The 15,826-nt window shown below is 49.5% G+C and overlaps 1 protein-coding gene across 2 annotated transcripts in view; it reads right to left on the reverse strand.

The window, feature by feature from the left end:
• Nucleotides 1–15,826, reverse strand: part of SLC49A3 (solute carrier family 49 member 3) — a 423,803-nt gene that overhangs the window by 121,196 nt on the left and 286,781 nt on the right. For both annotated transcript variants that reach the window (XM_030194348.1, XM_030194349.1), the window contains exon 7: nt 11,619–11,735. In XM_030194348.1, coding sequence (XP_030050208.1) covers nt 11,619–11,735 — 117 coding nt within the window. The remainder of the gene's footprint in view (nt 1–11,618; nt 11,736–15,826) is intronic.

Below are 15,826 nucleotides of genomic sequence, written 5' to 3' on the forward strand. Positions count from 1 at the left end.
TGAGGTCGTCGCCGCCGCTGCCGCTGCCGCTCCCCCTCTCCACCCACCCCCCTCCGTCTGCCACCGGGGGGGGGTGAGTGGAGGGGGGAGCAGCGATGGCGACGTCGGGGAAGGCGGCAGGGGCGGGGCCCCGGGGCGCGGAAGATGGTAGGGAGGCCAGGGCTGCAGGAAGCTGTGATTTCAATGCAGGGCGGAGGGGGGCGTGGCGGAAGGGGAAAAAAAAAGAAAGCCAATTGCTCATCAGGGACGTCCATAAAGAATGTCCTCCCCCCCCCAATAATAAAAACGTCCTTTTTGGACGTGCTTCACTCAGCTGAGAAACCTGGAAGTCTCTGAGCCAATCACAGCGCGTTTAGCTCTGCACCCATTTCTCCTCCCTCTGTTTTCTCCGGTGGCCTTCGCAGCTGAATGTGGAACTAATGAGGGCGGGAGCTGTTGCTTCGCATCTGGCAAAGTAATACAGCTCCTGCTGTGCACCCTCCCCTCCTGTCCTTTCAAGCAGCGAATACGAGCTGGGACTGAACAGGCAGCACAAAACTCCTTTTTGTTTTGTTTTCTTTACACTTGCACAGCTGACAGCTGGTCGCTGCCTGCGGTGCCCCTCTTCCTTTTTACAAACATTTTGCCACATTTCCTCTTTTTCCCTCTTTTCTTTCTCTACAAACATGACAAGGGGGTTGGAAGAGGAGGTCCTGCACAGCTGTCTCCACTGTTGCCACAGGCTAAGTAACAGTTCAGGCACAAGGAGGGGGAGGATGAGGGCCAGAACAGGTACACAGACCACAGATGGAGGCGGAGGAGGGGGTCCTGACAGCACAGGTGAAGGGGGGAGGGGCGACCCACAGCCCTGAGAGAACGGCTGCAGGGAGACCTGAAAGGAGGGGGGAGACTGACCAGAGGGAGATGAGGGGTCCTGCGACAACACAGTGGCAGATGCAGACGGAGGGGGTCCTTCGAGCAAACATAGCGTGGGGGGGATGTATCTCCGTCACACACACTATCTCTTACACACACACTCTCTGTCTCTCTCACTCTCTAACACTGTCTACAACACACGCTATGTCTCACACTGGATCACATTCACTCTCTATGTGTCACACAGTCACTGTCAAACACTCTATCACTCTCATACACTCTCGCTCTCATACCCACTCAAACACACTGTCAATCTCACACACACACTCTCTAACAGACACACTTGCAGCCACACACATTCAATCTGTCTTTCTCACAAAGTCACTCTCACACACACTCTCTCAAACATACACACTCCTAGGAAAACCTTGCTAGCGCCCGTTTCATTTGGGTCGGAAACGGGCCTTATTTACTAGTAGGCAATAAGATGAAGACAGATTAGAAATTTTAGAGGACAGACCCTCTGCAAGTGAAAAGAGTTGTTTTTTTTTTAAATGAGATATAATAGAGGCAACAGTTTATCAGAAAGATTTTAAGACACAGGTAACCTCAGTTTACAATCACACCAAGTCTGAAAATGCCCAGCGTAGCTCACAAGGTAAAGTTTGGATAGGAGCCATGCTACATGCCTCCCAGCTAGGATAACCACTGTAAATAACCACCTGAGCATGTTTGGGCAGGGAATAAAAAAACAGAAGAAACCCATGTATGGGGTGCATGAAGGCTCATAATACTGCATCACAGTTCTGGATCCAACTGAGTTATAATTTCAAATGAGCAGAAGGAAAAGGATGGAACAGATATAATTAGAAGGCAAACAAAATATTAAAATAATGAGCTGATATATAATGAATGCAAACAAAAACATAATACATTCGCACAGGCTTCTTAATGGATGGTCTTAAAGTATCAAAGAATTATAAAGTGAGGGAAACCAAAAGGCTGTCCAATAATTGCAAAAAGGACAAGCAATAATGTCTGAAGTAGAGAATGACACAGGGACAAATTTTGTCCCTGTACCCGCCCAATCTCTGTGGGTTCTGACTCTGTCCCCACAAGCTCCATCTCTGTCCTGTCCCCGCAGGCCCTGTCTCTGTCCCTGCCCCATCCCCATAGGTTCTGTCCCTATTCTGTTTTCATCTGCAGAAGCCTAAAACACTTATGATTTTATATTTAAATCTTTTTATTAAAATATAAAAAGGAATTCTATGCTGTGCAACTATTGTATATAAATTACAAATAGAAAACAACAACTATCAGCAGTAATAACTCTCTTCCCACTCCCACCACCACCCTCTAACTTTCCAACCCCAACACTAGCTGACTTCTACTACCTCAAGGAATCCTAATCCATCCACTTAAATTGTCCAGGGGTACAAAATACAACCTGTTCTGTATGCCCTAGAGGGGAGAAATATGCCATATGAAGCACTGTTATGACTGTTATGATTTCTTAATCTGTGGATGAATAAGAAGTCATCAACAATCTCGGGATTCAGTCTAGCACTCCTGTCTTCCACAGTCCCTCTTTCAATAGACAATGTCTTCTTAGAGGATGTGCTAGTAGCAGGATATACAGTATCCCCCATGCAAATTTTGCTAGCTGTGGCCAGCATGTTTGCTTGTTTTTCCCAAAAATAAAAATATGGTTGTTTGCATCAAACATAAACAGTCCAGTTCATCAACAGGCTTCAGGGTAGAAAGTGACACAGGGACAAAGTTTGTCCCCAACCTCACTGGATCTGTCCCCATCCCCACGGTTACTGCGGGTCCCTGTCTCCATGTCATTCTCTAGTCTGAAGACAGATGAAGGTACCAGAGCTGAAATGCACAGGAAATGAAAGGGATATGTGAAATCAATAATAACCTATCAACAGAAATAGGGAATATATGTAACATATTACAAAAATAAGGACAAATTTAATTCTTGATTGAGCCTGTAGGGATGTAAGTTATTCAGTTCAAAAATCAGTATTTGTTCAGCACGCAGAAGAGAAAGGTCAATGTTACCGCCTCTCCATCTGAGTTTGATGGTCCTGAGTACAAACAATTTCAAATCATCAATCGTGTGTTCTGCCTCCACCAGTGTTCAAAAATGGATGCAGAGGTAACATGTCTACTAATACAACTTCTATGTTCAATTAGTCTGCTGCAGACCATCCTTTTGGTTTTCCCTGTGTTCTAAGATGGCCGATGAACTGGCTGCTTTGTGATCAGCTCCGTGAGCCCGTCCGTCTGGATCCCTTCCCTGCCGGTCCCACTGCCGACTTCATCCGTCCCCGCATTGTGGGAAGCTCTGGGCATCGGATTGTTGTTGGAGCGGTGTCCGACGGCGTCCAACCGCGACCCCTCCATCGGTCTCGGCTGGGCACTGGCCTGGATCGGCGCCTGGGACCGCACATCCACGTGGCAGCCACTCTCCCTTTGTTCCGCTGCCAGGAAACAGGCGCAGCGTGGGAGATTGAGGTAGGGTGGCAGAGCAGCGGGTCCATCTGCATGGAAGTCGGCGCCTGGAGTGCTGCTGGCTGTCTCCCCGATCGCAGCACCGTTCCTTCTGGCGTGGAGAGCCAGGAGACCTGGGGCAGCTGACCCCTGGCCCTGGTGTTGATCCTTCTGGGGAGCTCGGGGAGCCAGGTGACCTGGGGCAGCTGACCCCTAGGCCCTCATGTTGATCCTCTCCCCAGGCCCACTTTTCATGTCCTGTACCCTTGTGGGCTCTGCCCTTGCCTCCCTGCCGCCCTGTCCATCTGCCTTGCTCTGGTCCTGCGGCCCCAGCCTGTTCCAATCCGACTTGTATCAGTCCGTTGCTCCACACTCTCTTCGGCCTCTGCTCCTGCTTCTCCCAATCCATCTGCTCCAGCTTATTCCGGTCCTGCCGCTCCACTGTCTCCTGCACCACCTTGTTCCAGTCCGTCTGTCCCAGCGTGGTCCAGTCCTGTTGCGCCGCTGTCTTCTGCTCCAACTGGCTCCAGTCCATGCGTTCCAGCTTATTCCGGTCCTGCTGCTTCGCAGTCTTCTGCTCCAACTGGCTCCAGTCCATGTGTTCCAGCTTATTCCGGTCCTGCTGCTTCGCAGTCCTCTGCTCCGGCTTGTTCCAGTCCGTCTGTCCCAGCGCTTCCAGTCCTGCTGCGCCGCTGTCTGCGTCGCTGTCTGCGTCGCTGTCTGCTCCAACTTGTTCCAGTCCATCTACTTCCAGCGTGTTCTAGTCCATCTGCTCCAGCTTGTGCCTGTCCATCTGTTCCAGCCTGCTCCATTACATCTGCTCCAGCGTGCTCCAGTCCGCCTAACCCGCTGCAAGCCTCTCATCCATTGACTTACCTGCCTGCCTGCTGTTACCTGCCTGCTGCTACCTTGTCAACCATTGACTTACCTGCTCGCCTGCCTACCTGCGAGCCTCTCATCCATTGACCGACCTGCCTGCCTGCCTGCTGCTAACTTGTCAACTACTCACTTACCAGTCCATCAATTCCAAACCCCCAATCCAGCTCTCCACTCTATCTATCTGCTTAACACCTTAGTCACCTGCTACACCTCAGTCACTACGTATGGCTCCTATCCACATTCTCTTCCTTGCCCTGTCCCTTCCTAATCTCTTCTCCTCCCCACCCCCACTGTCCACCATTGGAACTCGTTGCCCTCCCGCCTGGCCCGCCACGGCAATACCCTTCTCACCCCCATCCCTCACCATCCCTCTTGTCCCCCTCCTCCATCCTAGCTCTCAACCTTCAACACTTCCTTCCTGCTATTAACCCATCCCCATTCCTCCTAAGTGCACCCCGTCTTCGTCGCCTTCGTCGCCCGTCCTCCCCCTCCCTCCTCCGCTCTCTCTTGCTCCTCCTCCTGCTATCCGCGGGAGACATTAACCCTAATCCAGGCCCCCCTCATCTGTCCCCGTCCTATCCACGCGGATGATCCCGAGACGTCTCCAATCTTGTCTCTATTCCCCTACTCCCCCCTTCTTCCCTCCCCTTCTCTTGCGCCTTGTGGAATGCCAACTCAGTTTGCAACAAACTGCCCTTCACCCACAATCTCTTCATCTCCCACTCCCTTCAACTGCTCGCCCTAACCGAAACCTGGATCTCCCTGGATGACTCTACCTCAGCCGCAGCCCTTTGCCATGGTGGTTACCTCTTCTCTCACACTCCCCGCTCAGCTGGCCGCGGTGGAGGTGTTGGGTTACTACTCTCGCCCTCCTGTAGTTTCCAACCCCTCCTCCTACCGCAGTCTCACTGTTTCTCATCCTTTGAAGCCCACTCCATCCGGCTATTCTACCCGCTACCACTCAGAGTGGCAGTCATCTACCGCCCCCCTAATAAATCCTTCTCTTCCTTCCTTACCGACTTCGATGCTTGGCTCTCTGTTTTTTTTGAACCCTCATCTCCGTCTCTCATTCTCGGAGACTTCAATATACATGCTGATGACCCATCCGACCCTCACGCTTCTAAGTTCCTCACCCTAACATCCTCCTTCAACCTCCAGCTGTGCTCTACCACCCCTACTCACCATGACGGCCATTGTCTCGACCTTGTCCTCTCCTCATCCAGCTCACTCTCCAATTTCCAAGCTTCAGCTCTTCCTCTCTCCGACCACCACCTGATCACATTCACACTTCTCCACCCCCCCCTCCGCCCCGCCCAACCTTAACCACCACATCCAGGAATCTCCAGGCCATTGACCCCCTCACCTTATCCGCTAGTATCTCTAATCTCCTCCCATCCGTCATGTCCTCCAAGACTGTCGACAAAGCGGTCTCCGCTTACAATGCTGCTCTCTCCTCTGCCCTTGACACTCTCGCACCTTCCACCACCCGTCCCACAAAGCGTACTAATCCCCAGCCTTGGCTGACCCCTTGCATCCGCTACCTTCGCTCCTGCGCACGATCTGCTGAACGCCTCTGGAGGAAATCTCGTACTCATTCAGACTTCCTTCACTATAAACTCATGCTATCCTCCTTCCACTCCTCCCTATTCCTTGCAAAACAGGACTATTACACCCAATTGACCAATTCCCTCAGCTCCAACCCCCGTTGTCTCTTCGCCACCCTTAACTCTCTCCTCGAGGTGCCCCCCACTCCCCCCTCACTCTCTCCTCAATCACTGGCTGATTATTTCCACGACAAAGTGCAAAAGATCAACCTTGAGTTCACTACCAAGCCATCACCCCCCACCCCCCTCTTCACCCATTAACCCTCTCCCTCAACGAACCAACCCAGGCCTCCTCCTCCTCCTTTCCAGAGATCACTGAGGATGAAACCTCCCGCCTTCTTTCCTCCTCGAAATGCACCACCTGCTCCTCTGATCCCATCCCCACCAACCTACTTAACACCATCGCCCTTACTGTCAACCCCTCCATCTGTTCCATCCTTAACCTCTCTCTCTCCACTGCAACTGTCCCTGATATCTTCAAGCACGCCCTAGTCACACCTCTCCTCAAAAAACCATCACTTGACCCTACCTGCCCCTCCAACTATCGCCCCATCTCTCTCCTACCCTTCCTCTCCAAAATACTTGAACGCGCCGTTCATAGCCGCTGTCTTGATTTTCTCTCCTCTCATGCCATCCTCGACCCACTCCAATCCGGCTTCCGCCCTCTCCACTCGATAGAAACAGCACTCTCTAAAGTCTGTAATGACCTGTTCCTTGCCAAATCCAGACGCCACTACTCCATCCTCATCCTCCTCGATCTCTCTGCCGCTTTTGACACTGTCAATCACGATTTACTTCTCGCCACTCTGGCCTCATTTGGGTTCCAGGGCTCTGTCCTCTCCTGGTTCTCCTCCTATCTCTCCCACCGCACATTCAGGGTGCACTCTCATGGATCTTCCTCCACTCCTATCCCGCTATCTGTTGGTGTTCCCCAGGGATCTGTCCTCGGACCCCTTCTCTTCTCTATCTACACCTCTTCCCTAGGCTCACTGATCTCATCTCATGGCTTCCAGTATCATCTCTACGCTGATGACACCCAGCTCTATCTCTCCACACCAGACATCACCTCAGAGACCCAGGCCAAGGTATCGGCCTGCCTGTCCGACATTGCTGCCTGGATGTCCAACCGCCACCTGAAGCTGAACATGTCCAAGACCGAGCTCCTCATCTTTCCACCTAAGCCCACTTCTCCTCTTCCCCCACTCTCTATCTCAGTTGATGGCACCCCCATCTCCCCGTCTCATCTGCCCGCAACCTCGGGGTCATCTTCGACTCCTCCCTCTCCTTCTCTGCGCATATCCAGCAGACTGCCAAAACCTGTCGCTTCTTCCTTTTCAACATCAACAAAATTCGCCCTTTCCTCACTGAGCACACCACCTGAACTCTCATCCACGCTCTCATTACCTCTCGCCTCGACTACTGCAACTTGCTCCTCACTGGCCTCCCACTCAGCCATCTATCCCCCCTTCAATCCATTCAGAACTCTGCCGCACGTCTTATATTCCGCCAGAACCGATGTACTCATATCACCCCTCTCCTCAAGTCACTTCACTGGCTTCCGATCAGATACCGCATCCAATTCAAGCTTCTCCTCCTTACTTACAAGTGCACCCGTTCTGCTGCTCCTCACTACCTCTCTACCCTCATCTCCCCCTACGTTCCTGCCCGTAACCTCCGCTCACACGACAAATCCCTCCTCTCAGTACCCTTCTCCACCACTGCCAACTCCAGGCTCCGCTCATTTTGCCTTGCCTCACCCTATGCTTGGAACAATCTTCCTGAATCCCTACACCAAGCCCCCTCCCTACCCATCTTCAAATCCTTGCTTAAAGCTCACCTCTTCAATGCTGCATTTGGAACCTAACCTTTCGAACATATAGGTTGCCCCAATCTGTCTGACCTTTCAGATTATCTGTACATTTGTCTTTTAGATTGTAAGCTCTTCAAGCAGGGACTGTCCTTCCATGTTAAATTGTACAGCGCTGCATAACCCTAGTAGCGCTTTAGAAATGTTAAGTAGTAGTAGTAGTAGTAGTAGTAAAGTAACTGGCATGGGCAAAACATAACTTGTATTACATTTACTGGAAAAATCAAGTCTGAGCCTCCTACCTGTAGATTGATGAGTGAAAAAAGTAGTGTGAATGTCAACATATGGAACAGGACCCACAAGGGGTGTGTCTCCTATATATACGGATATGTGCTGTGACAATTCAGGAAGTACAGAAGTAACCAACCTTTCCCTAAGGTTTCTCTCACGTGAATAGACAATAGATGGTTGTTTGTCTTTAATACATCCATGTATCTGCAGTATGTGCTAATGCTTTTTAATAATTCTTTGTATGTTCTATGCCAGATGGGAGAACCTCAGGGTACAAATTACATCAGGTGGTTGTGCATCCTTATTCCCTGTTTTAAGGAGTTCTTCTCTGCATTTACTTTTGGCTTTAATGTAGCTCTCCTGAATACTATGTGATGGATGCCCCCTATATTTAAACCTCTCAGCCAGAGATGCAGACTGTGAATCAAAGTCACATGGCTCAGAACAGAGTCTTCACAACCACAAAAACTGGCAGTACGAATTAGAACAGTCTTGCCAAATCTGGAACACAATCCAGCTTATTTTTGAAAGTGATCGCTGGCCATCTTCCGACACAAATCGGGAGATGGCCGGTGATCTCCTGAAGTCGGCCAAATCGGTATAATCGAAAGCCAGTTTTGGCCGGCTTCAACTGCTTTCCGTCGTGGAGGCGGCCAAACTTCAAGGGAGCGTGTCGGTAGCGTTGCGAAGGCGGGACAAAGGCGGAATGAGGGCGTGCTTTGAGATGGCTGGCTTCGCCCGATAATGGAAAAAAGTCCCAAAAAAGTGCCCGAACTGACCAGATGACCACCGGAGGGAATCAGGGATCACCTCCCCTAACTCTCCCAGTGGTCACTAACCCCCTCCCACCCTCAAAAAAACAACTTAAAAAACTTTTTTTGCCAGCCTCTATGCCAGCCTCAAATGTCATACTCAGGTCCATCGCAGCATTATACAGGTCCCTGGAGCAGTTTTAGTGGGTGCAGTGGACTTCAGGCAGGCGGACCCAGGCCCATCCCCCCCTACCTATTACACTTGTGGTGGTAAATGGGAGCCCCCGAAAACCCACTGTACCCACTTGTAGGTGCCCCCCTTCACCCATAAGGGCTATGGTAATGGTGTAGAGTTGTGGGGAGTGGGTTTTGGGGGGGATTTGGGGGGGCTCAGCATCCAAGGTAAGGGAGCTATGCACCTGGGACCAGTGCACTACAAATGCTGGCCCCTCCCATGACCAAATGCCTTGGATTTGGCCGGGTTTGAGATGGCCAGCCTCGGTTTCCATTATGGGCAAAAACCGAGGCCGGCCATCTCAAACCCGGCCATCGCTGACATTTGGGCGGCCCCAACCGTATTATCGAAAAAAAAGATGGCCGGCCATCTTTTTTAAAAATACGGTTGGCCCCGCCCCTTCGCGGCACTGTCCTCGGAGATGGCCACCCTTAGAGTGCAATTCTCCTCTCTCCCCCGCCTTCTCCTCTCATCCATATCCAGCGATTTTCCTCTACCCTCCCCTCCCATCCAGCGATTCTTCTTTGCCCTCCCCTCCATGTTCAGTGATTCTCCTCTCTCCCCTGTCTTCGCCTTCCATCCATATCCAGTGATTCTCTTCTCTCCCCTGCCTTCCCTCCCATCCATATCCAGCGATTCTCCTCTACCCTCCCCTCCCATCCATGTCCAGTGATTCTTCTGTCACGATTGTGGTCGTGACCCCTCTCAGACTCACCTTATTTCCAGCGGTCAGCTTCTGAGCTGGCTTCTGTCTGTTCTTCCTGAGTTAGTTCTGTCTCTGTCTCTGTGTGCTGGCTGCTTCCAGCATGGCTCTGATTACTCCACTATACTGCACCTGTGTGTGTTAAGCCTCTCTGTGCTTTGGTATGCTTTCTGCCTGTGTCTTGGATTGTGTTCCTCTTGCCCTCTGGTGGCCAGAACTGGTGGCTGCCATTTCCAGACTTTCTTTCTGGTCCGGTCCGGTCCAGTTATTCCAGCCCTCCAGACTTGGTATGAAGTTTGGCATCTAGCCTCACCCGTAGCTACCTCATGATTCCTGCAGCTCAGTTTTAGCTGCTGATGGGTTTATTCCCACCTGGAACCTTCTGGGTTTGCCTTTGCATCATCTAAGGTCCCTGGTTTGTTGGTGCTTTGTTGCACTTATGCCTAGTCTAGTTTCTTGTTTAGTTCCTTGCCTGATTCTAGTTAGTCTGTGTGTAGTTTAGCTTAGGTTTTTTGCTTATTTCCCTAGTCTTGTTTCTGGTCTGTATTCCTTGTCTAGTTTCTGTTAGTCTGTGTCTCTTGCTTAGTGGCTGCTCTGCAGCTTTCAGTCCTGTCTCTTGTCTGTCAGTATTTGTACCCTGTTTTAGTGGCTGCTTTGCAGCTTTCAGTCTTGTCTGTCAGTATTTGTACCCTGTTTCAGTGGCTACGTGGCAGCTTTCAGTTCCTGTCCTTTAGCTTGTCCATTTCCTGCTTTGTGTAGTATTGTCTGCCTGTGAGTCCTAGCCCAGTTTCCTGCCTTGCTGCCCATGTATATTCCTTTCCCCTCTGACCCTCAAGTCCCTGTTCAGCCTAGTTGGTATCCAATGCCTGCCCTGTCCGGTAAGTCCTGATGGCCGCCTGCACCCAGGGGCTCAACTCCTGGGGAAGGGCGGTCAAGCGCAGGTGAAGTCTAGCTGTTTCTGTAAGAGTTCTGCTTTGTCTCTGGTGTGGGGTGGTTTTGCCTGCCACTGCCGCTACTCGGCAGTGGCCCAAAGGCTCACAAACCTAATTTCTGCCTTGAAAGCCTGACATCTTCTTTGCCCTCCCCTCCCATCCATGTCCAGCGATTCTCCTTTGCCCCTATCTTCCTCTCCCATTCATGTCCACCGATTCACCCCGGCTTCAACTTGTCCCCCCTTTCAACCCCTGAGTTCCAGCCTTAGCCCCCTTCTCAGCTGCTGCTAGTTCCAGTTCCAACACCAGCCCCCTTTTTGTTCCTGCCACCCCGCATTTAAATCTTGTATCTCAAAGCCAAAATGGCAGCGGTGGCAGACAGGAAAGAAGCAGGCTCGCTTTGAGCCTTCCCTTCCCTCACAGTGTTCCATCCTTGCGGACACAGAAAGTTACATCAGAGGAAGGCAAGAAACTGAGAGGTAATGGAAGGCTCAAGGTGAGCCTGCTTCTTTCACTGCTGCCGCTTTGACGTTTATTTATTTATTTATTTATAATTTACAAAAATAATATCAAGGGTTAACTCTTGAAAAGATAGTAACATTCAAAGGTAATTACTTAAAGAATTTTTAACATAAGATTCAGCAATATTACTCAAGTCCACTAATAAAGGAGATCCAAGGTTTCGAATATGAGGAGAATAAGGCAATCAATATAAAACTCTTTATCATTTACGAAAGGGCTGGAACACCTTCTTTTGAGCTTCCTATATATTTCTTGGACATGAGATGAGATGATAGCTGAGATGGTTCCATGAATATATATTTAGTATTACCAAATCTAATTATACACTTGCAGGGGTACCTCAAAAACAAGGTACCTCCTGCCTGCAAAACAGCTGACTTCATTATGAGAAATTGCTTCCTTTTTTTTTGTCTCTCTCTCTCTAAATTTGGAAACGACATAAAAATTTGCAGTGTCTGGTGCAAAATACATGAATACAGTTTGAACATGTTGATATTAATAACACAAGTGCATTTAAAGTATGAAAAGAATCTTACATTTGAATATCCCATTACACATAAGAATTGTTCCAGAAGTGCTGAAAAGCATGTGAAAATGCCAATTCCTGCACCAAAACAAACCATCAGGATGATGTATGCTTTGTTCTTCAGAAGCTGCAAATATAAAGAAACTTAATAAGAAAAAGGCTGCAACTCAAGAGAAATAGTAACATGATTAATTTTTTGCAAATGAACTCATCAAATAATAACATAGTAACATAGTAGATGACGGCAGATAAAGACCTGCACGGTCCATCCAGTCCGCCCAACAAGACAAACCCATTATGCGCTAGTTTTTTGTGTATACCTTACCTTGATTTGTACCTGTCTCTTTCAGGGCACAGACCGCATAAGTCCGCCCAGCACCATCCCTGCCCTCCAACCACCAGCCCCGCCTCCCACCACCGGCCCCGGCACAGACCGCACAAGTCTACCCAGCACCATCCCCGCCTCCCAACCACCAGCCCCAGCACAGACCGCACAAGTCTGCCCAGCACTAGCCTCGCCTCTCAACCGTCGCTGCCACCCATTCAAGGCTAAGCTCCTGTGCCTTGAATGGGTGTCAAATGAAATACATTTGACATGTGCAAAAAGTGAAAAAATTGGGGCTGTTCATCGATTAAAATTTTTAGTTGCATGATTATGATTAAAATTTTTGATTGAGCGATTAATGCATAAAACATCCCCACTCCACATTTCCTCTTGTTCAGTACAAAATATAGACAGCCAGAAGTAAATTCTCAGAACTGACATATTTCAATTACTAAACTGAAAATAAAATCATTTTTCTTACCTTTGTGGTACCTTTGTGATAAAATCTACGTTATCAGTAGGTGATTTCTAGATGACCTTGTGACTGAACTCCCAGAATTTGCCCAGCTCTGTCATATATTTTTTTTCTAGGGCTGTACATTTAATGCATTAATAATGCGGTTAATGCGCTAAATGCTTAACTAGCGTTAAACATTTTAACGCAGTTAACACATTCCTCTGTCTCCCCATCCCCCGAATCCAGCTTTGCTCCATCTTGTCTCCCTGTCCTCTTCCCCTCCCATTGCCTTACTCATTTTAGATGGTCTGGAGCTCGTGCACCGATCCCCTGCTTCTCTCTTCACCGTGGATGTAGTGGCAGCCAGCAAAAGACAGGCGCAGGGATGTTCCCCTCTGCATGCTGCCACTGGCTCTGCCAGACCCAGAAACAGGAAGTTAGTTACAGATGGTCTGGAGCTTGTGCGCCAGTCCCCTGCTTCTCTCTTCACTGTAGCAGTAGCAGCAGCAAGGAAAAGGCAGGTGCAGGGATGTTACCTCCCTCTGCATGCTGCTGCTGGCTCTGCCGACCCAGAACATCCTGCATGGGTCCACAACTTAGTCGGCCCTCTCTACACTGTAGCCAGCATTTGAAATAGAGCAGCTCTATAGTATAGCCCAAAGTTAGGTACCCCCATACCCCCATCTTTCCTAAGCTGATATAGGATCCTGCGGTTCACTCGAGGTGATCTCTTGTGCCAAATAAAGGCAAACATTTTTTTATTAAGTGTACAAAAAAAATCATGCGGGATAGAAACTGGAGAGAGTTCTCAATTTTAAAGAAGAATTGGATGTCATCTGCATAAATACGGTAGTGAACACCCAAATCTTTAAGTAGTGTGCACAATGGAAGAAGGAAAATGTTAAACAGTATTGCAGATAGGAGTAGATCTCTGGGAAGCCCCTGTAGTTAAGTCAATCACATCAGATCTACATTTCCCTTGTACTACTTGATAATGTTGTTCCAAAAATGAAGAAAACCATTTTCCAACTGTTTCTGTAATCCCATTCCCTCGTAATCTTTGCAACAAAATCAAATGACTAATAGAGTCAAAAGCACTGGAGAAATCCAGTGAAGGTCAGTGGCGATCCTTGGTCGGCTGCCACCCGGGGCGGATCACCGCTGCGCACCCCCCCCCCCCTGGTGTATCACCCAAGCCCCCCCCACGGGTGCATTCTTACCTGCTGGGAGCAGGCGCGCGGCTGTCGGTTCCGCTGGTTCCCTGCTCCCTCTGCCCCGGAACAGGAAGTAACCTGTTCCGGGGCAGAGGTAGCAGGAAACCAGTGGATCCAACAGCGCGCGCCTGCTCTCTGCACCCCTCCAGTAGCGTGCACCCGGGGTGGACCACCCCCACCACCCCGCCCTTGGTACGCAACTGGTGAAGCTAAAAGATTCACCTTTGTCAAATCCTGCCCTAATGAGGTCACACATAGATAGCATTAATGACTTAGTATTATGTTTGCTCCTGAAGCCAAATTGGCATTGGTCCAGCACCTCATGCTCATTCATAGTCGACTAACTGAGATAGTACTGTTTTTTTCAATGACTTTTGACAGAAACGGGAAGGAGGTCTAAAGTGCTCTACTTTCGAAGCGTCTAGTTTTTTAAATAGTGGTCTCACTGCTGCCAGTTTTAATGAGTCAACTAGTTGACCATCAGTTAAAGATTTGTTCACTATACATAACGCAGAGGGGCATAATCGAACGGGGACGACCATCTTTAAGGGCGCCCATCTCTAAGGACTTCCCGGCGAAGGGGCGGGGAAACCGCTATTATCGAAACAAGATGGGCGTCCATCTTTCGTTTCGATAATACGGTCAGGGACGCCCAAATCTCAACATTTAGGTCGACCTTAGAGATGGTCATCCTTTTAGATGGTCAACCCCGGTTTGTGGCGATAATGGAAACCGAGGACGCCCATCTCAAAAACGACCAAATCCAAGCCATTTGGTCGTGGGAGGAGCCAGCATTCGTAGTGCACTGCTCCCCCTCATATGCCAGGACACCAACCAGGCACCCTAGGGGGCACTACAGTGGACTTCACAAATTGCTCCCAGGTGCATAGCTCCCTTACCTTTGGAACTGAGCTCCCCCAAAACCCACTCCCCACAACTGTACACCACTACCATAGCCCTAAGGGGTGAAGGGGGCACCTAGATGTGGGTACAGTGGGTTTTGGGTGGGTTTTGAAGGGCTCACATTTACCAGCACAAGTGTAACAGGCAGGGGGGGGGATAGGCCTGGGTCTGCCTGCCTGAAGTGCACTGCACCCACTAAAACTGCTCCAGGGACCTGCATACTGCTGTAATGGAGCTGGGTATGACATTTGAAGCTGGCATAGAGGCTGGAAAAAAATTTTTTTAAATTTTTTTAGGGTGGGAGGGGGTTGGTGACCACTGAGGGAGTAAGGGGAGGTCAACCCAGAGTCCCTCCGGTGGTCATCTGGTCAGTTTGTCACCTTTTTGAGGCTTGGTCGTGAAAAAAATAAACCAAGTGAAGTCGACCAAATGCTCGTCAGGGACGCCCTTCTTTTTTCCATTATTGGCCGAGGACGCCCATCTCTTAAGCACGCCCCAGTCCTGCCTTCGCTACGCCTCCGACACGCCCCCGTGAACTTTGGTTGTCCCCATGATGGACTGCAGTTGAGGACGCCCGAAATCGGCTTTCAATTATGCCGATTTGGGCGACCCTGAGAGAAGGATGCCCATCTTCCGATTTGTGTCGGAAGATGGGCACCCTTCTCTTTCTAAAATGCCCCTGACAGTGTCAACTGCTACTTCTTCTAATGCATTGATTACAGAAGGATGACAAGGGTCAAATATAAAGCTTGATAGGACTGTCTGCAAGATAGATATTTGCTCCTTATTAACAGGAGCAAAGTCTGTCCAGATGTCATCAGCCTAGACTGACAATGCATTCGATTCCCAGGTAGAGAATGGATCAAAAGATGCAGTAATGTTAGCAACCTTATTTGAGAAGGCTTCAGCAAATTGTTGACTAGAAATAGGTACTTCTGATTGTCTTTTGTCAGCTTTCAAAGTGAGCAGATAGGCCGCATCAGAGGGCTATACATTCTTGGAACAATAAAGTTCAGGAGCTACAGTAGCAGACTGGGATCACTAAGAGAGGCATATTGCTCTGCCCATCTGTTGCTGGAGAGATTGGAGGAACTGCAATGATTTTGTTGCATACTTTATAGGCAATCCCACCCAGTGCCCAACCAGTCAACCAGGGGTACACAAACTCGCCCCCTCCTAACAGAGGCAGATGGAACACTTTTAACCTAATGAAAAAGGAGAGGCTTGACAAAATCCTAAGAGACCTTTGACCAACTACCTGCTCCCTCAATCCCTGCCCATCAAAGATAGTGTAGCAGGCAAGTATGGGCCTTATAGAA

The sequence above is a fragment of the Microcaecilia unicolor genome, chromosome 2 (genome assembly GCF_901765095.1).
Source record: "Microcaecilia unicolor chromosome 2, aMicUni1.1, whole genome shotgun sequence".
NCBI lineage: Eukaryota > Metazoa > Chordata > Amphibia > Gymnophiona > Siphonopidae > Microcaecilia > Microcaecilia unicolor.